At 51.6% G+C, this 21,573-nt stretch overlaps 1 protein-coding gene across 2 annotated transcripts in view; it reads left to right on the top strand.

Annotated features, from left to right (window-relative positions):
- Positions 1 to 21,256, top strand: part of Jdp2 (Jun dimerization protein 2) — a 38,251-nt gene extending 16,995 nt beyond the window's left edge. For both annotated transcript variants that reach the window (XM_078050565.1, XM_078050566.1), the window contains exons 3-4: positions 14,231 to 14,335; positions 20,120 to 21,256. In XM_078050565.1, coding sequence (XP_077906691.1) covers positions 14,231 to 14,335; positions 20,120 to 20,305 — 291 coding nt within the window. In that variant the 3' untranslated portion in view covers positions 20,306 to 21,256. The remainder of the gene's footprint in view (positions 1 to 14,230; positions 14,336 to 20,119) is intronic.
- The last annotated feature ends 317 nt before the right edge of the window (positions 21,257 to 21,573 follow it).

The following is a 21,573-nucleotide window of genomic DNA, read 5'->3' on the forward strand; positions in this document are numbered from 1 at the left end:
AATCACAAACAACAACAACAACAAAATAGAGTAGACATCGTAAAAATTGAAAACTTTTGTGCTTCAAATGACACAAAATGTAAAAAGACAATCACAGAGCGGGGCGCCGTGGCACACGCGCATAATTCCAGCAGCTCTGCAGGCTAAGGCAGGAGGATCATGAGTTCAAAGCCAGCCTCAGCCACAGGGAGACCCTGTTGAGCAACTCAGTGAGACCCTGTCTCTAAATAAAATTCAAAATAGGGCTGGAGATGTGGCTCAATGGTTGTGTGGCCCCTAAGTTCAATCCCTGGTACTAAAAAAAAGAAAGAAAGAGAGAGAGAGAAACAATCACAGAATAAAAGTTTAAGATTTTGCAAATCACATATCTGTTAAGGGGCTTGTATCTAAAAAATATAAAACAAAAACTTATGATCATTGAATAATAAAAAGACAACCCAGTTGTAAATGGGCAGAGGATCTCAATGTACATTTCTTCAAAGAAAATATTTAAGTGTCTACTGAGTGCATGAAAAACTGTTTAACATGAAAAGCCATCAAAGGCTAATGAGAACCCAATTGGGTATCACTTTATACCCACCAGGGTTATTATAATAATAATTAAAAAAAGAGCAACACTAGCAGGCATTGGTGAGGAGGTGAAGAAGCTGAATAATAAGATTCTGGCAGAGATATATTGGTGCAGCCACTTTGGAGAACAGTCTGGCAGTTCTTCCGATGGCTAACCAGAGTTACCATATGATCTAGCAATTCTACTCCTATGTATATACCCAGTAGAAAGGAAAACATGTCCACACAAAAACTTGCCCATGAATGTTTTTAGAAGCATAATTCATAATATCCCCAAAGTGGAAATAACTCAAATGGCCATCAGTGGACTGATAAATAAAATCCCACATATCCACCCAATGAGGTATTATTTGGCCACAAAGAGGAATGAAATACTAATACATGCTACAACAGGGATGAAACTCAAAAACATTTCCTGAGTAAAAGAAGCAAGTCAGAGAGGACCACTTATTGCATGATTGATATATATGGAATGTCTAGAATAGACAAAGCCACAGAGACAGGAAATAGAACTTGGTCCCCTGGTCCCCTAGTGCTAGGGAGATGGGAAGAATGGGGAATGGCAGCTAAATGTTGTGGGGTTTTCTTTGGGGAGTGATGAAAATGTTCTAAAATTGATGATGATGAGAGTTGGACATCTCTGTGAATACACTAAAAGCTAATGAAGTGTATATTTCCTTGGGCACATCTATGATGTGTATAAAATTTATCTCAATAAAACTGTTTTTAGCTAGAGGTGGTGGCACATGCCTGTAATCCCAGTGACTGAGGAGGCTGAGAAAGGAGGATCGCAAGTTCAAAGCCAGCCTCAGCAACAGCGAGGCACTAAGCAGCTCAGTGAGATTCTGTCTCTAAATAAAATACAAAATGGGGCTGGGGATGTGGCTCAGTGGTTGAGTACCCCTGAGTTCAATCCCCAGTACCGCCCCCCCTCAAAAAAAACCAAAACTTTTTAAAATAGGAAAGGATAACATCCACCTCACAGGGATGTGGGAAGGATTAAAAGGGATAATGTAACACATCACCCCGTGTGTAGCCATGCTCCATAATTAGTAGTTAGTAGCCATGGCTAAAATCCCCTTTTTAGGGCCATTTTTCTCTTCTTTCCTTTTTATTGCTAGTAGCCATCCAGAAACAAAGACTTGGATGGGATTTGGTACAGAACTGCAGAGGAAAAGGTATAGGACAGTGGTGTCTAACTGGCTGCACCTCCGAATCCCCTGGAGAGCATTCTCGTTGGATTGGTCTGGTGGGGTAGTAAGCGGTCCTAAGTTTTATCTATTGGTTGAAACTCTGGTGTAGTAGGAGCCAGCCTAGGTCTTTGAAGGAGTGAGGACACTGTGTTCAGGACAGATGGCTTCCCGGAGCAATGAACTTGATGGTTTGCAAACTTCCTTTGCAGACATCATCTCTTCTGATGTGTTCCAACGACCCCGGGAGGCAGGTGTCATTACTCCCAGGAGTTGTTATGGAAGGAAGCTCCTTGAGATTAAGTCATCTGCCGGGGCCTCATTTGTAAAGCATAATTTCACCTCTTCTATTTAAAAGAAAGCAAGACCCACATACATGCTTCTATCTATTAGTTATCAAATCAAATGCCTTGGAGAGCACGGCCAAGGGGACATGTGCTGCCAGGCTGGTCGATTCTGCATAGACTTCAGAATGAAGCTCTTTCTGCTACTTGTGTTTAACTGACGGCTGCATGCTTTTATTGCTTGATGGCTATTCATGTTAAACAGCTTTTCATGATGAGCATCCCGAGAGTGGACAGCAGCTGAGAAAGCATTATCTGTCTGTCTGTCTGACCGCCGACCTACCATTTTATAACCAACTACTGACCTGCCTGTCCAAGAAAAACAAGAGAGGAGTAATCTGCGTGCCGAGGCTGTCAGAAACCTGCAATTGTCCCACATAAGCGCTCAGTTAGAAGTTTTGTATCAATCAAAACACATCTTATTTTCCCATGTGACTATAATATGCTACAGTTGTAAGTCCTTAGATAAAATTCTGCTTCATCTAAATTTAGTATTTTGCAGTATCATGTGAACAAGATACTTCTGCTGGAACTGCTCTAAAATCCACTAGGTGATATATTGGTACTCCACAAAGCTGGTTCACAGACCAGCAACACCAGCATCTGAGAGCTTGTTAGAAGGGCTGGATTCGAGGATCTTGCCTTAACCCACTGAAGCTGGTGCTGTGGAGGGTGGGGCTGAGACCTGTGATGCAACAAGCCCTCCAGGGATTCAGATGCTTTCCGCAGGTTAGATGACCTGATGGTGCCTTCCAGCTCTGTCTGAGATCCTATCTGAGCATGGTTACAAGGATCTAAAACAACATTTTTCTTCAAACCTAACATGTTTCCTGGATGGATCTGTCTGCCGTGAATGTATGTAGTACCTGAATCTGGGTGAGGCAAGACTTGCTGTCTGAATCAGGGCTCCAGACCAGTTATTTCCAAGTCTAGGGATCCTAGGCACGGCATTGCCAGTGTCTGCGTCCTAAGGGATCTCCCAACTAATTAAGCTGCAGATTTTGTCAATAGCTGCATGCTTTATTGCTTTCAAAGGGAGAATTACATAAGCTATTCTAATGCCAAAGGATGTGGCTTCTAAACTGGAGTCTCAGCTGCTCTAGTCCAAGAACTGGGGAGGTGCTCCATACTCCTGGCAGCAGGGGGTGGGGGCGGTATGGAAGGTGGCTCTGTGTCCCAGTGTGGCCAAGCTTTTCTTTACCCCTCTCTGAACTTTTATTGCATCTTAATCCTTCTGCCTATCACTCACTGTAAAATCACCCTTCCATCTCTCAGGCCAGGCAGCCCTGGTTGGGAACTCATTTGGCCCTGTCACATCGGTGGGATTTTTATTAGCAGGCGTTCAGTACCCTTGATGTAGAGGTGGCCGTTCTGCTGGGCAATTTGTCTGTTATCTATGTCTCGTGCCTGAAAGAAATTGGCTGAAATCTGTGTTTTAGCTGCACACCCTGCATACAGATTACATGGAGCTGCCTTGGTGGAGAATAATTAAACCAAGGACCTTGTTTTTCACCTTCGTGATGAAAGACAAATGACTTCCAAGGCTTTAATAGGATGGCACTTGAAGTGGTCTTTGACTTTGGCCAACTCGGGGCTTTCAGAAGAGCCCTGTTCATAAATATTCAATGCCAGGGTTGCATTTTCGTCTAATTGTGGAAGGCATCGTGGGGCTGGAGCTCTCCTCTCTGCTTTCTGACTCGGTGATCCAGGCACGTTAAGGCGGCGCTTCCTGCTGTGGTTCAAGAATTGGTTTCAACTGATTGTCATTCTTTGAGAAGAAAATGGGTTTTTCCCAGGCAGGTGTATTCTGCTGCTTGCTATCTTTTGGGGAGGGTGCGAGTCCTGTGGGGGCCACTATTTCTCTCCTTTTCTCATCTGTTAAAGCTATTGTCAGTTGGGCAAGAAGCTAGATTGATTGCCTAGTGGGAAATCAGACCCCACGAAACTGTAGAAAGGAAAAAGAAAGAAAGAAAGAAAGAAAAAAGCTAGAATAGACACATTTCCACAAACCCATCTTTCTCCAAATGGCTCTTTTTCAGCAGAGGAGTCCCCCACAGTCTTTGTCTCTTTTCCTCTTCCATGGTGGGTTTTCTGCCCGTGCAAGGTGACTTTTCCTACCTCTCCTGGACTCTTTCTCATAGTTGTAGTTAGTGTTTGCTCTTTCGTTAGCAGGACCGGCTGTATATGGGTGTCAGCCTTCCTAGCAGGCTTTCTCGGCCTTTGTTCCAAACACAATGCTCTCTTCTTAGCTGCGGGGGAGACAGACTGTTCGTAGAAACCAGCACCAAGCCTGCAGCCTCTAGTTTAATAGGTTCCCTTAACTCTGAAGACAAAGTTTTTGCCGTGGACAAGAGGGATCGGGAGGTCCAAGGTCAGAGAAGTGCTTCATCTTGCTGAAATGTGGGGAGACAAAGAAACTGGGTCGGATGGATCCACCTGTGGGCACTGATGCCCAAAGAGAATGCAGGCTGTCAGGCTCCCAGTTCATCAAGAAGGTGTTCCTGCTTCCCACCTGGGGGCCCGGCAGACTCACTCCCCTTCCTTGAATGGGAGCTCCTAGCCTGATGATGCAGGGGGAGGTGGGGACTCTGGGTCCCCTCAGTTCTGGGACTTCCAGATGGAGCTGACTTTAGAGCCCTGCCTCTCCCCACCCTTTTCTGAAGATGTTGAGACCGCTGAGCTGCCCCTTCTCCATCCACTCCCCAGCCGTGGGAACTGAGTGAATGACTTTGGCAGGTGGAACCATTCATTACCTCTGCCAGCTCCTGTTCAGAGCCTTCACCCGGTGGTTGGCTGGGATGCTCTTGAGTGAGCACAGCTCCTGCGCCTGGGTTTGTTCGTAGATGAATGTGTTTGGTTCTGTCCTGGTGCTGGGGGATGGCTGGAGTGAGGTAAAAAGAGCACTGGATAGGGAGTCAGGAAATCCTGTCTCAGGCCACAAACTCTGCAAGGGACCGGCATACAAAGAGTCAACAAAGCACAGGCTTTGTTCTCATGGAACTCCCACTTTGATGGAGGATAGAATACCATGCAGTAGGGACCAGGATGAGCTCAGAGTTGTACAGGCCTCCCCAGCCTGCAGAGTGTGAGATCTGAGAGGATCCCACTTCCTGTGGGAGGTGAGGCTCCAGCTGAATGTACAGGAGATGTGGGAAGCCAGCCACGGGAACAGTGGGGCACAGGCCTGCAGCCAGGGAAGCGCAGGGCAGAGAGAAGCTCAGTGCTTCTGAGCATAGACACAGGGTTGGGGTAGACGGCAGGTGAGACCACAGGAGGAGGGCCAAGTCCAGGGATCCCTGCTTGGCACCTTAGGGAGCCTGGGCTTCATCCTGAAGGTCAGAAGGGCCACTCCCTGCCATCAAAGGCTAGTGACTGGGTCATATTTGCATTTTGGAAAGATCCCTCCAATGGCTAGGATGGAGGATGGTCATGCCAAATCAGGGGGAGAGAAAGTGGCAGTGGGTAGATGGTGGGGACCACATCTGAGGATGACTCAGGGTGTGGAATTGGATGGCCTCTGTGTTCAAAACTGGAGCTAATGACAACAGGTGAGGGAGAGGCCTGAGTTTCTAATTCTAGATGGTGGGCCAGTGGGAGTAGAGAATAGAGATGCAGGAACCAACAGAAGACCAAAGCTTTGAGGTGCTGAGCACCAACCACACAGAGCATTCAGCTGCCAGCTGAGCATTTGGGTCTGCAAATAAAGGTTTGGTTGGCATTGCAAGCCACGAGAGGAGATGGAATGGGGCTCCAGAGGTGGAGCTAGGGACTGAGAGAGCAGAAGGCCAAGGATGGACCTGTGGAAAGAGGATCCCAGGCAAGAGACTGCTGAGGCATGGTCAGAGGACAGACAATCTGAGTGTCATAAACTTGGAGCAGAGAGAATCAGGAACAGGGATGATATACAGTTAGCACAGGCAGGAGGCCCAAGAGGATGGACGGATCTGTGTCCTGTGCGCTTGTCCTGAGGCCCCTGTCCCTGCAGTCAAGTGTGAGCCTTGGATCCTAGATGCTTGCCACTTCTTGAAAGGGGATAGGGAGCCAGGCATGGCGATACATACCTGTAATCCCAGTGACTTGGGAGGCTGAGATAGGAGGATTGCAAGTTCAAAACCAGCCTCAGCAACTTAGCGAGGAGCTAAACAACTCAGTGAGACCCTGTCTCAAAATAAAAAATGGCTGGGGATGTGGCTCAGTGGTTAAGCACCCCTGGGTTCTATCCTTGGTACCAAAAAGAGGGTGGGGGATGTCCTTCCCACAGCCCAGTCCTTCTCCAGCCATCAGGCCAACATGCCCAGGTAAGTCAGAGTTGGAGGAGACTTTGGGAAGGTCTTAGCCACAAGGAAGGCTGCCTGACAGGCGGAGTGGGGTCCATCTCTGTCTTTCTGCTTTGGCGACCTCTGGTTGATGCTTCCTTGCTGAGCGGCAGTTCTCCCACTTGTAAGTCGAGGCCTCGCAGACCCACCTTGCCTAGGTGTTTGGGGACTAGTGAGAAGTGGAAGCAATTGTGTTTATTAAAGATAAGCCTCAGGTCTGGAGAGGCGAGCTGATGGTCTGAGGTCCCAGAGCAAGACATGGCCGTGACGAGGACCAGGCGGGGTCTGTGGGTGCCAGCGATCATAAATTAGCCGCCCATGTGCTGGTGCAGCCCACTGAAGTGTTTTGTTTGGCTCATGTAATATTCCTTTCAAAATGGAATTCGTTGCCAACATTAAATATTGGAAGACTTTTAGGCATAGTGCCATCTAACCCTCCTCCTTCACTAATGGCTAGTCCCTTGCTTGGCTCCTGGAGGTGGTATGGGTTGGAAGTAGCCGTGGGGGAGTCAGGGGTAACCCCAGTCTTGAGTGATCATTTGTCTTAATTTTTTTTTTTCTGAAAGCCCTGCCCACTCTTCCCTGGAACTGCTGAGGTCCAGACTTTAGCCATCTAGGCGGGAAGGCCTGGGCAGAGGAGAGTGGAAACTCAGTGGCCTACTGTTTCCAACAGATAGGCCCCAGGGGAGGTGCTGGGGAAGAGGGCCCTCCCAACCTTTGCGGCAGCAGAGGGTCAGCAAGGGTATTGGACGATGGCCCCTGGGGTTTCCTCATTCCTCCCTACTGGCCTGGCCTGGCCTGGCCATGAGCCCACCCCTGGACTGCCCTACTTTGTTGATGGGGGTGGGGGAGGGAGGGACCGCAGCCCCTGGCTCAGCGAAGCCTGTTTATATGGGGGAATGTCTGGTATGTTTGGCATTTGGGTGTTTACTTCCCAGGGTGCTCCTGGGTCCCTGGTGTTGAAATGTGGCTTCTGCATGTGGGGGTGGGGGGTGCTCTTGTGGGCCTGGCTGGCAGCTCTAGCCCAGGGCTAGTTTGGAAATTGCAGGGTTGGTCCACCCTGCTCCTCCCTCTCCCCAGGTCTCCTTTCTGTGTCACCTGCTGTCAGGAGGGTGGCTGAGTGTGCTGCTGTGCCCAATCCACGTCTCCCAGCCTCACCTGGGATGCAGCAGGGAAGCTGCCTTCTGTAGACCCCTTCCTGTGTTTTAGGCTCTGGGCAGGAACTAGGCCTCACGCACGATAGCCCTGGGCAGCGGGCTCAATGCCTTCCTTTTACAACTCAAGAGTGGAGGCTCAGGGAGACCCAGTGACTTTCCAGGAGCCCATCGCCAGTCTGCAGCAGAGTTTCTGGAGAACTCAGTCCTTGAAGAACCCCAAAGCCGATTCTCTCAACCCTGATGCCCTGAGCCTCAAGCAAGCCTGGTCTCTCAGCCTGGTCTGTCCCCGAGGCCTGTGTTCCCAGTTTGAGATGAGACACTTCATCCCTCTGCCGCTCCAGTTCCTGCTGGTCTGGGTCTCTCTCTCCTCCTGGCCACAGGCATTCTTGCTCTTTTCCCTTATTGCCTTGTCCTTGTGAGAGTGTTTCCGGCCGTCCTGTCGTGGGTTGAATGTGTCACTTCTCTTTTCTCACTCCGTCTCTCGGTGGTGCATCTCGCAAGATCTCATTTTGAAAATGCCTGTGACATGTCAGAATTCAAATTCACATCTGGGCTGCTGGTGCCACCCACCGCGGCAAAGCTGCGTGGCCTGCAGAAGGGAGCTGAGACGCATGACCCCGGGTGACGGTGGGGGTGAGGCCCCTCCTTGGAGCCTCACGTGGAGCGTGCGTGTTCCACATTCATGTTAATTGTGCAATAAACTTTTTTTTTTAATTTAAGAAGACCCAATAAGGAAAAAGCAAAAATGATCATTGCCATTAGAGTTGGAAGCTTCTGCTGCACCCAGACCACCTGCATTTTGAAAGGAAGGAGCGCTCAGGCCTTGGGGCCAAAGACTTGGATTCAAACCCTGTGCTTGTTCTTGGCCGTCTCAGCAGCCTCGAGGTCCCCAATTCCCTCACCTGTAAATTGGGTGGGATCATAGAACTGTCCTTGTTTGTACTGATGTGAAGGTACCATGCTCAGCATTAGTGGCTGGGAGAGGATACCGGAGTGTTGTGGGTTTGGTTTTGTTTTGGTGGCTCTGGGGATTGAACCCAGAGGTGTTGTCCTACCACTGAACTACAGCCCCAGTCATTTTTAAAAATTTTTATTTTGAGAGACAGGGTCTCACTCAATTGCCCAGGCTGCCCTTAGACTTGTGATCCACCTCCCAAGTCGCTGGGATTACGGGTATGTGCCACCTCGCCTGGCCTATAGGAGAGATATTTATGTAAATAGATGAAGTGATGTTCTTGGGGGAAACTGAGAAGTGGCTGGCAGATGCAGGTGTGGAAAAAGTCAATGCGATGAGTGGAAAACACCTGGGCGGAAAAAATGGGGAGATGATGGTGCAGTTACTTCAGATTGGAGGGGTCAGCGAGGTCTTCAACTAGAAGACTTAGCAGAAAGGACAGCAAGTGCAGGGCCCACAGACAGGAAAGAACTGGGCATTTTGAGGAAGAGGCCCTGCTGGTTGAGGGGTAGAGAAGAGCCATGTGAGGGAGGGTCAGAGAGGCCGGTGGGCCGGGTCTCCTCAGCTCTATGGGCCTGGGAGCAGCCTAGGGTCTGTTCCATCTGTGATGGAAACTGCTGGAGGGTTTTAAGCACAGGAGCCATGCACATTTTAGCAACGGAGAGCCCCTAGGCCCATGGCCCTGGTGGAGGGCACAGGTGGAGGGCTTGGCCTAGGGCGGAGGCAGCAGGGCTGGAGAGGTGTGGGTGTGTGGCTTAGAGAGGCCACCTGCCCGGTGAACTATGGGAGGAAAGGGATTAAGAATGCCTCCAGGTTTGCATTTGGTTGAGTGACCAGGTAGAGAGGGTGGCGATGTTTACTGGAATGAAGAATACGTTTGTGGAGAGAAACTCCAGCAGCACTTACCGGCCTCCTGAGCCAACCTCTAGGTACACACAAGTCACCCGGGAATTGTCGGACACACAGACTCGAATTCAGCAGGTCTGGGTGGAGAGTGGATTGTCTAACAGGCGCTTCTGTGGGCTGGGACATGGCTGTCTGCAGACCACACTTGGAGTCGTGAAACACCAGGCCTGAGCTGGCAAGAATTCAGTCAGAGCCAGCTGCGGGGATGGCCCTGATCCCTTGTCTGCCAGTCCTGACTGGGACCAGCACTGTGGGTGAGCTCGGATGGGTCACCTAGATATTCTTTCTCCCTTGCCCGGCAGCTCCGTTCCTGTTCTACCCTGCACTGTGCCCCTGGTAGCCTATGCAATAGACCACATTACCCAGCATCCCTTGCACTCTGGTTTGGGTCAGGCTTGGCCACTGGGAGGGAGCAGCAGGAGAGTCAGAGGTTTTCATTTCTCCCGTTCCTCCCTGCTGGATACCCACCATTTGCTTTTTATGACTGCTGTTTAAAGGGGCCTTTCTTCATCCAGGTTCTGCCGCTGTCCAAACAGTTGGTTCTGGAAACATTGCTCTCGTGTAGGTTTTTTCCCCTAATTACTGGGGACCATATTCTGCTCTCCATTATCATCTGGCATCCCCTGTCTTTTTCAAGAGTAGAACCCTGGTGTCCCAGACGTCTTTCTGGAAGTGCCAGAAACCTTCTCAGCTCACTCCAGGACTGTCAGGCACAGTGGCACACACCCATAATCCCTGCTACTCGGGAGGTTGAGGTAGGGGAATTGCAAGTTCAAGACCAACCTTGACACCTTAGTGAGACCCTATCTCAAAATGAAATAAAAAGAGCTGGTGATGTAGCATGGCGCAGTGGTAAAGCACCCCTGGGTTCAATCCCCAGTACACACACATACCACCACCACCACCACCAACGACAACAACAACAAACCCTCCCTTTCGCTCCAGGCCACAGGAGGAAGTCACAGGATAAATTCAGGGGTGCACATTATGAACCCCAGGGACAGGGAGCATGTTCAGGCCTCACAAGGAGTGGGATAGAAAGGACCAAGATAGTTTCTTTCTGTGTGTCTTTGCCTGTCCGCTGCTTGTCCCTCTGTCCACACCACCAACTCTGTTCTGTCTGTGGTTCTGCTGCTCCGCTGCTCTCACTCATCTTTGTCTCTGCCGGGAGCTCTCACAGGGCCAGGCCAGGGTGAGCAAGTGAGGGGCCCACGCACGACCGCGAAGGAGACGCTAACTCTCAGGTGCTGACCCTGCACCTTCATGAGCCGCAGAGTGGGGGGCTCCCCAGTGCATGCAGGGTGCCTCGTGCTCGCTCACCCTGGCCCAGGCCCACTTGCTCCTCTGGTCTGCTTTTTCATCTCTGATTCCGTCTGACAGCTCAGCTTCTCCCTGGTCTCTGCTTCCTGGTGCCTCAGCAGCCTGATCTTTCTGCTTATGACCACATGGCTAAAGTTGGTGGCCCTACGTGTCTCCCTACCCAGCGCTTGGTATCTTAGTGAATATACTGAATACAGCCCAGTAGCCAGGGACTGGGACTTCCCTGCCTTTCATCAGGGGCTTGAGAACAGACTCTTTGAGGAGGGGGAGGGGCTGATAGAAACAAGGGCCCACTTGGCCATGGGTCCCCAAGTCTCTTCCTCTGGTGTAAGATGTGGCTCAGGGCACCCCTCACTGCCAGCACACAGTCTGCTTGGCCCTTGGGCCCTCCTGGGAATGTGGGGAAAACAGCCAGAACTGAGTTTGCAGACAGGGAAAGACATGCTCCTTTCCTCCAGCCCCCTCCTCACCCACAGGGGCTCTCCCAGCTGGGTCTGTAGACAGCATCGTCCCCTCCAATCGGGGTTCTGCTTTTAGATGTCCAAGCTGAGTGTGGTACAAACAGTGCTCTCGCCCACTCTGGCCAAATGCTCTAGAGAATTCAGGAAGGCTCAGGAAGGAGGAGGCAGAAGCCTTCACTCTGGAGATGCAAGAGCCTGAAAGAGGACTTGGGGGGTGGGGAGGGAAGTGGTCCCATTTGGGGGCACAGATGGTGCCAGCACCTGTGAGAGGATCCTGGGGAGCTATGGGGCCCTGCAGATCCTACTTTATTTTGGGGGCCTCGACAACCTTTTTCTACATCTCCTCTGGGCAATTTTTAAACAGCTGCAGGAGGATTTAGGGAAGACATTGCACCAGTTTAATGGCGAAGATGTGGCAAGGGGACTTTGGGGCCATGTCTTGCCTTATTAAGAGAGGCCGGCCCAGGTGAGGAATGGGTGCAGGAAAGGCCTGGGGGTGAGCATGGGAGCTGGGGAAGGAGGAAGAGGGCTGCCCTTCGAAGGCCCAGGCCCTCTGTCCTCTGGAGAGAGGCTGTGGAACTGGGGCCTTCAGGCCCACGTGTACACTCCAGGTTCTAGGCCTGCTTGGGGTTCATGCAGACCTGCCACAGCCATCAGTGCCCTGTGCCCCTGAATCTGGACTCTGCTTCTGGGGAAGCTGGGACCCAATGCTCAAGCTTTACTTGCCTTCTACAGAGACGAGGCCCTCCCTGCAGGGAAGGGTTCCCTGAGCACTGAGGGAAAAGATTATGCAGATGCAACATGGTGCTAAGTTGCTTCATAGTGAAAGAATCCAAGCTGGTGGCATCGTCCTCTAGAATCCTTATTCCATTCATTCCTCCGAGTGACATCGGTGGAGCTCCTTCCAAGTGCCATGTTCAGATCCCTGTGTCTAGACCTGCAGGGAAGACAGGTGCCACGTAAATCAAGGGCGGTGGTGAGGTGCAACAGGCTCTTACAGAGCACAGGAAAGGCAGCTGATTCTATGTGGGGAGTCACAGGAGCCTTTGCAGAGAAGGTGACATTTACTCTTAAAGGCTGAGCAGGGGTTTACCAGGTGGGAAAGAAAGATCCTCTTAGTGGGGGCCAGGAAGGCCTGGCTGACTTAGAGGGTGATGGTGGGGGGGGGTGGATGTGACTGCAGAGGGTGGGTGGAGCAACTTTGCCAATCCGGGGGTCGAGCTGGCCCAGTTACTCTGTTAAACTTCTCTCAGCGCGGGGCCTTTCTGCATTTGCTCCTGACTCTGCAGAATTAGGTCCTGTGCAGGGGTGGGGTTGGAGTCAGGCCTTGGGGCATAGGGGCGTGTCCCCCAAGGGAAGGCTGGAGGCCCAGCAGTGCCCACCCTGCACACATCACCTTGGCAGTTTGTGGGCAAACCCTCTTGGCCGAGGGAGGGGAGATTGCACTGCCAGCCACTTCCTCCAGTTCCTTCCCTGTGCCTGTCGTCACGGTTACCCTAGGGGTGAGGCTGAGGTTGGGCGGAATCAATTTCGGCCAGGTTTCTATTTTCCCAGATGCAGGTCAGCCAGAGGAGCTGTCACTTCTGGTTCTGTTTCAAAGGAAGCCAAGGGGTTGGGAGTGCTTGGGTGTGGTGGTGTTGATGAGAAGCCTCCTGGGGGTGAGAGTGGGTCAGGAGAAGCCCAGAGGTGGTGGGGAAGGAAGAAGAGGCTGCCCTGCCAGGGCTCAGGCCCTCTGTCCCGAGCCCCTAGAGCATGCTGGGAGTGCATGAAGAGAGGCTGCTTATTTTCCTGGCCTATAGCCCTTTGGGCTGAGACCTTGCTGCAGGCCTTGTGCTGCCAGAGTCACCCCCGCTCCACCCACTGCCCTGCTTGAGAAGTGAGAGAGTTGGCAAGCCCGGGGCAGTCCAACAGCTTCTCTAGTGGCCTCTGACTCTGAGCTGGCCCCAGCCCAGCAGGACCGATGAGTCCTCCAGATTTTCCTAATAGGTAATGGGCAGCAGGAGTTACCATACCAAAGTGCCCTGGATGGACCAGGGCTGTGCACTCCAGGATTCAAGAGCAGGAGAATTGAAGCTCATGAAATCTGAGTTTAAAATCCTGGCTCTGTCATTTCCCTGTTGTATGATCTAGACAAAAGGAGCCATTGAACCTCAGTGTCACTATCTATAAGATGGGACAATAATAGCAGCTTCCTTATAAGACTCGATTATAAGAATTAAATGATGCACTGAAAGTATTTAGCAAAGTAGGCAATCGATGGCAGCTCTCGTTATCATCACTAACGAAGCTAACAACTGTTGCTTAGGCTCAGAGGCGGAGCTGGTGGGCGGTGGGTTTCTGTCTCCCCATCTAATGGGCTCATGTGTGGTGAGTTCCAACATGTCCTGGGAGAGAAGCAAGTTGGAGACACAGGAGGCCCCTAGCTGGGCCCTGGAATCCCCTAGCTTCCTCAATGGCATCCTGAGCAAGAAGAAGAAGCAAAGGTGAAGGGTTTCCCTGGAGCCAATGGGAGATGGATAGGGAAATGGATCTGAGAATTTGGAAAGACCAGGAGGGAGGAACATCGACATGGAAGGGCGTGAGGATTTAAAATGTCAACAAAGGGTGGGAGGAGGGGGTTAAAGAATCTGGGAGGTGAGAGGGGTGCGGGTGGGATGGGAAAGCAGTGTCTTTCAGAGGAAGTGCCTGAGAACTGCTGGCCCGGAAAATCATGCCCGCAGGCCTTGGGCCGGGCGAGGAGAACAGGCCTGCCCGCCTGCCAGGTGCAGCCTTGTCAAAGTGGCTTCCCTGGGTCCCGGCCCCCTACCTCTGGCAGGCTCAGGTAGCCAACCCAGGGCTTGTGGGAGGGCAACTGCTCCCTGGGATACCCACTGGTCTGGAGAGGACCCTCTGAGCAGCCGGCGGGCTGAACACCAGTGAGCGCTCGGCTGGGAAGGGGGAACTGTCCCTCTGTCTGTCCGTGTGTCCCAGCCGGTCTCAGTGCCTAATCAGTGGTTCTGTTGCCCTCACAGCTAGATGAGGAAGAGGAGCGACGGAAAAGGCGTCGGGAGAAGAACAAAGTCGCAGCAGCCCGATGCCGCAACAAGAAGAAGGAGCGTACGGAGTTCCTGCAGCGGGTGAGCGGGGGCTGGCCGGCGGGCGGGGAGGCCTGTCCTGTCTTAGGAGTAGCTGGTGTTCTCTCTGCACAGGAGACATCATCTGACGGTGTGGAATCAACTGCCACACCCACTGCCCTTTCTGCCACCTGTATGATACCCTCTCCCCAAATCCAGAAAACCAAGGCAGGCTGCAGCAGCTTCTGCCCAACCTGTCACCTGGAAGCCCTGGTCACCCACCAGTCCCACTGAAGAAGTGCCCCCACTCCCCACCCCAGGCTTGGCCGCTGTCTCTGGGGATCCAAGGCAGCCCTAGGCTGCTGAGCCTTTTCCTTGTGGCTCTACCTGCCCTTTCTCTTGGAATGTGCCAAGTTTGTTCTGTCTCCCCGCTGAGTCCTATCTCTTTGACCTTCCCTGCATCCTGTAAGACAGATGTTTCTTCTAATGAAGAAGCAACCAGAAAGTTGATTAGTCCAAACCAGTACCCAGTCATGATAATAATAAATATAATAAATAATAGCAGTAACAATATATAATAACAGCATAAGAACAGGCCCTGATCTGCCAGTATATAACAATTAACCACAGTTGCCAGCATTTATAAAGATGGCACTGTGCTAAGTGCTACATGAAATGTTTCTGATCTCATTTTGTTGGTTGAATGACCATAGGAGGTGGGTGACTTTCTACAGATAAGGAATCCAAAGTGTGGGGAGGTCCAGTCACTCACCCAGGTCTCTCAGCGGCTAGGTGGGATGAGACCCCAGCCTGCGGCTGACCGCAAGCCTTTGTCCTTCACTCTGCCACACCGGCTCTAGTTCACTGGTTCACCGGTTGGTTCATTTGTTCTTTTGTTCATTCTTTGATTCCAAAAGTGTTCTTTCACATGTGCTCCATGTCCAGAGCTCTGCCTGGTGCACTCGGGGACAGTACTGGACACTCTGCCTGCCCTGCAGCAGACAGAGCTGGGGGAGGCACAGAGGGCTAGAGAAGCCTCACCAGAGCTCCCTCCTCCAGGGGCCTGTCAGACCGGTAGCAGCAAGACATACCCGAGCCCACACACCAGTGACACATAGTGTGACATCCAGTCATTGCCAGACAGACAGCACTCGCTGTCCTTCATTCCAGTGACACTTGTCAAACACCTACTATGTGCCAGGTTTTTCACAAATCTCCATGAATCCTTACAATAGTCCAGTGAGATATTAACTCTTCCCATTTTAGAGACTGACCTGTAGCTCGGAGAGGTCAAGTTACTTGCCTGAAGTCACCGATGACAAGTGGAGGGCGGGGATTCACTCATCCATTTGCTCATCCACTGGTCCATCCAACTAACGATGGATGAGTGCCGGCTGCTCCTGTTGCACTGTGGATAAACAGGCTGTGTCTGCCCTGGGATGGCGGTGGGAGCTGGAGGAGAGTCAGGTGTTCTGAGTATCACTCTGAGAGGCCCAGTGTACTGTGGGAACTGCAGGGGGACTGTCCTGGGCTAAGCCAAGGAACATCTAGGCTTCAGCTGTGAGATCAGAGCAGCAGAAGGAATAAGATGCTGGACATGGCTGTAGGGGTTTCCAGGAAGGGTTCGTGTGAAGGTGGGAGGTGTCGCTTACGGATGTGGTTAAGGCATTGACAGAATGTCTGTGTGGCTGGAGGTTAGGGAGCTGAGCAGAACTGCAGAGGCAGGCGGGCCCAGAACTGGCGTTTGCGAAGTGGTCCTAGGTGCTGGGTTGCCTGGGACAGTCTGGGATTATGCCTGTTGTCCTGGCCTAGTGACTAGGATGACGGTTTACGGAAAACCATGAGAGGGTTTCAGGAGGAGGGGGAAAACCTCTGAAGCATCCCTCTGGCTACAAGGTGGGGCATGGGCTGCAGACCTGAGTAGTGTCCTTGTTGTCCCAATGAGAGAAGATGAGGCTGGGAAGGTGAAGAGATGAGTGTCGCCTGGGGTCTGGGTGGGACAGTTTGAGGCAGCAATGTCTGGGCCCAAGTCCAGGCCCCCTACTCCCCACCCCACCCGGGAAGCGGAGGCTGAGTGTGAGGTCTAGGCACAAGTGCAACTGTCTGTGTTGACTGCCTCCAAACCCCCGGACACCAGCTCCTCCCCTGGGACATTCTTACTGCATCTTGGAGAGTTCCCTGCCTCTACCAGCTGAGGCCCTGAACCCTGAGCAGGAACCAGGCCCTGAGAGGGGTTGGGTCCACACCTTGTAGGCCCTGGGGCTTCCCAAATGCCTCCTGTCTGTGGTCAGGAGCAGCAGCCCCAGGTGTTCTGAGTATTACACTGGGAGGCCCAGTGTACTGTGGGAACTGTCCTTCATTCCAGTAACACTTGTCAAACCCCTACTCTACCATACCGCTGGCCCTGTCCAGCGCCTGTGCCTAAGACAGGTTCTCTGGGTCTTGGTAGTAATGTCACCTCACGTTCCTGTGGTGCTCGGCACTCTGCATAGCTCTCTCTTGATGGTCACAACCACTCTGGGAGGAGACTAAGAGCCCCATTCCACTAAGGAGGATCCTGAAGACACGCTCAATGTCACACAGTGGCTGAGTCGGTGGACGGAGACCAGGGCTTCCTCTGCTGTCTAGTGTCCTATTCAGGTTGCCCAGACTCAGAGGAATTACAAAACATGTTCAGAGTGGCGTAGCTGGCAAGTAGCAGTGTCAGAGTTTTAACTTAGACACGTCTTTCAGGCTCTGAATGCCACACCTCGCTACTTATCAACTCTTAAAAAAAACTTCATGGAACTCTATTTTATGTACCTTTGAGTAGTTTTTTTTTTTTGACTTTTTAAAATATAAAGCCAGAGACTGTAGTGAAGTCTTTTAGGCCAATCATCATGTTTTCTGAGACATCACTGAGGCCCAGAAACAGGGAGTGACGTGGCCAGGCCACCCAGCCCTTCACCTCATATTTCTTACTACTGACTTTGCTGACCACAGCGTAGGAGACAGAACCTCCCCTTGCACTGATTCGGTTCTAAAACAGCAAATGGTTTCAATTCTTCTAGAGCAATAAATATCTACCAGAAGTCAAAACAACAAACACACACACACACAAAAAAATTAATACAGACAGAATCATTTCATTTCCTAATTAACATGTGGAGGTCCTCGCTGGTTCCTATTCATTCATTAGGAAAACAAATCGGGTAATTGCTATTACAAAGCCACAAGCCACTTCTACAATCATGATTAAAAAGAGAGTCTCCTTACGGTTGCACAAGAAATAAATACGTAGCCCCAGCCCCTAACAAAAGGGAAAGGTGGTTAGTGACATTGTGACAGCCAGGCAGACTTCAAGAGAGCCCGTGGTAGGCTCTCACATTCTCAAACCAACAGACAACTGCATTCCTGTGACAGTTGCCTGTGCAGAGCCAGTTGCCTCTCGCCTCATTGGTGTCAGGTGACACTGATGGGTTGTTTGGACATGCGGCTGTTTCTGGCAGGTGCGTCTGTGTGTGATATTAATGAATTCCGCACATTGGACACATCTGCTTGGTATGGGTTTTGACTTCAAGCCCGCTGCACTTATGAACTTCTCTGCCCTGCCCATACTCTCCAGAACAGCTCCCCCCCCAGACCCCTTCCTCAGTCTCAGGGTCAGCTCTGCTCCGTCTCCTCCATTCTCCAAATCCTGGTGGTCATCAGGACCTATTTTCTTTGAAACACCTTTCTTCTCTCTCTTTTTCATATTATTGGGATCAGTTCTTCTGATCCCCAAGATCATCGCCTTTTTTACAGATGAAAGGACCGAGGCTCTGAGAAGTTAAGAAATGTGCCCCAGACTCTGATGCTAAATCCACAGGCTTTCCAGAGCTAGAATCTAGCTCTTAACTTGCCTTTCCTGCCTTCTACACTGCTGTATCCAAAAGTGAGCTGTGGGACACCTGGACCATTTGTATCTTCTTTATACATCTTCTGCTCTCCCATGTCTGTGTCCCTGCTCACTCAGGGCTCCTACCTGAAGTTCTTCCCTTCCCTTCTCTACCCACCAGAACCAACTCATCTTTTAAGCCAAGGAGAGACCCTGTTCATTAATCCTTTTTGAAGGTCTCCTAAGCCCTGGGTGGCTGATGGTTCCTAGTAAGTTCAGAGATGAAAAGATCCACAGAGCCTTTGGATTCCCCAGACATTCTCTATTCCAGCAGGTCCTCCGCAAATCATGGGTGGTGGGGTACCCTGAGACTCCTTGAGGCTACAGGAAAATTTGAGGACAGAGCTAGCACCTTGGGCTGGAGAACTGGAATGTCAAACGTCCCCGGAGTCACTCACTGTGCAGGTGGCTAACATTGACACCAAACTTCCACAGACTATTATGGTTTCCTGTGGGGTCTCTGCTGGCTCCCAAGGTAGATTTCTCAGAATCCTGAGACCCATGGACCAGGCCAGCTTCCCAGTCACGTCTCAGCCTGTCAAACGAAAAATGGTTTTTAATATCTTTCCCGAGCACTTTTTTCCCACTTTTTTTGAGGCTTTCCCTCTGGGTCTCTGGCCACAAGGCCGACCTTCCCCAGCAGTCAGGAGCTCATTCTGCCACCTTGGAGATGAGCACAGGAACAACCCAGCCCACCTGGGGTGCGTGAGCCCCACTGAGCCTCCAGAACCCTTAGAGGGAGGCTGTTCCTCCTGCCCTGTGCTGGTGGAGGGACAATATGATTGTCACATGCTCAGTTACACCACAGCCTGCTCCTTTTTTTTTTTTTTTTGTATTAGGGACTGAACTCACAGACACTTGGCCACTGAGCTACATCCCCAGCCCTATTTTGTATTTTATTTTGTCTCACTGAGTTGCTTAGAACCTTGGTTTTGCAGAGGTTGGCTTTGAACTTTCGATCCTCCTGCCTCAGCCTCCCGAGCCGATGGGTTGCTGAGTCTCTGCCCTGTGGCATTTTGGATGGGATAGTTTTCGCTGTCCATAGCAGACTGGCCTCTGCCCATCCTCCCTGACTGGTAACAATCAAAAACGTCTCCTGACATTGTCAAATGTCTCCTGAGAGGCAGAGTCACTCCCCGTTGAGAACTAAATTGGCCTAAAATTTTGCTGGCCCAGGAATAAATTTTAGCTCTCAAACTGGTTCTAAGTGTTTAGGCATAGTCCCAGAGGGGGGAAAAAAAATCATTCAGATGCTTTTCTGTCATTCTGTTGGACCCCAAGGCCCTGAACTGGTGTGGCCATCACCTGTCCCCACTATGGACACATGACCCCAGCCCCACCAAGTCAACATCTCTTCCTTTGCCCAGAGCCTCTCCAGCTCAGCTGGAAGTGCCTTGGAAATCTCACTTGAAGTCCACTAAACCTCACTCGGGATCTAGTAGGCTGCTGGTGAACAAAATGTCTATAGATTTCAGCAGGTGTGGAAGAGACTGTTTAAATAATTATAGACTGACATGACCACACTGGGATTCCACAGGCCAGAATATCCCCATTATATATTTATCATACATCAGAGCACTTGCCATTGTACAGTCGTCCTCGGCCACCACAGGCCTTCTGTGCACCCTCCACTAGACCCTCCTGGCCTCTGTTCTTTGCCCACCTTTTACTTCCTGTGCAAAAGCCCTTGAGGCCGAACATGAGTCAGGCTGGCCCCAGAATGTCACCTGGACTCATCCTACTGTGACAGGCCAGTGTCACAATGTCACTGCCTACATAAAGTAGTTAGCCCAGAGCCTTAACTGCCACAGGGAACAAGTAGAAAACAACGCAGGCCATACCAATGCCACCTGCAGGTGCCCTGCGCCCACCCAGAGGCAGAACCGCTGGGAGCCCGCGGGGGGTCTCACAGTGTGTGTCTGTTTGCGCAGGAGTCTGAGCGGCTGGAGCTCATGAACGCGGAGCTGAAGACGCAGATCGAGGAGCTGAAGCAGGAGCGGCAGCAGCTCATCCTCATGCTGAACCGCCACCGCCCCACCTGCATCGTCAGGACCGACAGCGTCAAGACGCCAGAGTCCGAAGGCCACCCGCTGCTGGAGCAGCTGGAGAAGAAGTGACCGTGGGCCTGGCAGAGGAGGAGGAGGAAGGGGAGGAGGAGGAGGAGAGACGGAGGAGGAGGGGGCTCCCAGATGGCCTTTCCTTGGTGCATGACAAACTCTACACTGAGGCTCAGCACGGCGGCCTCCGGCGGGCTCTGGCGTGGAACTCGGATCAGCCACACGCGGGGAAGAGCGGGCTGAGGGAACCCAGAGGGACCAAGCGCTGAGACCAAAGTTGAACTGCGGGTGGGGCTGTCCTGCCTGGGGCGCGGCTGGAGGGAGGCAGGACGAGGCACCTGCATCAGAGAGATGCCCAGCTGGCAGCCTCAGGCGCGTCTCCAGCTTCTCTGCCAGCGCCACCCACCCGAGGGACCACCGAGCAGCCAGGAAAAGCCATGAGTCGTAACCAAAATGGAGCTGAGGATGGAACTCAGCGCAAACCTGCAATCGCCTGCCCCTAGCCCTCCCCCGACCCTGGTACAGAGGTGGAGAGGGGCGGGCGATGTCCCTGTCCGGGAGGTGGCAGCCGGTGGCACCCTCGCGGGCCTGGCCGGGGCCTGGGGAGTCTGCCGTGGGCACTGAGGCGCGGGCGCCCTTCCAAAGCACACACTCACTGAATGTTTACAGACTGGCTGTCCTGGCAGGGCTTTCCACTGCACACGGTTTTTATACTTTCTTTTTCTTTTTCTTTTTTTTTTTTTTTTTAATATTTTTTACAAAAAAAAAAGATTTTATACAAGCAATATATATATGGATTTCTATAATCACTCGATGTGATACAGTATAAATATGCTATGGTTTGTTTGTTATGGACAGATATCCACCCATTATGGCCGTTGTGTGTAACTCCTAAGTACTGTAGTCTCTGGGTGTTGGGGGTGGCTGGGGCGGGCTGGGGTACCTTTCCCTCCTTGTAAACCCTTCCTAGTAAGCAGTCCTGTATTGCTCAGTAAACATTGCTCTTACTTACCCAGCTGCCTCCTGTGGTGTCTGCTGGGGAGCAGGGTGCAAGGCGCACCCCATGTCAGAAAGTGTTTGGAGCGTCTGCTGTAGGCACTTGGTTTCCACAACCGCCCTCCCAGGTAGGTATTATTCTACCCATTTTACAGATGAGGAAGCTGAAGCTGAGGGAAGTTCAGGTAACCCGCAGTTACCATCCTGAGAGTACTTACTTCACTCATTCACTTCACTAATGCTCTGGGTGGTACTCTCCAAGGTACTGAGCAGTCACTGGGGAATCAAACACTCCTCTGTCTTGTCCCCCCTGGAGCCTATAGGCACTGGCC

The sequence above is a fragment of the Ictidomys tridecemlineatus genome, chromosome 5 (genome assembly GCF_052094955.1).
Source record: "Ictidomys tridecemlineatus isolate mIctTri1 chromosome 5, mIctTri1.hap1, whole genome shotgun sequence".
Classification (NCBI taxonomy): Eukaryota; Metazoa; Chordata; class Mammalia; order Rodentia; family Sciuridae; genus Ictidomys; species Ictidomys tridecemlineatus.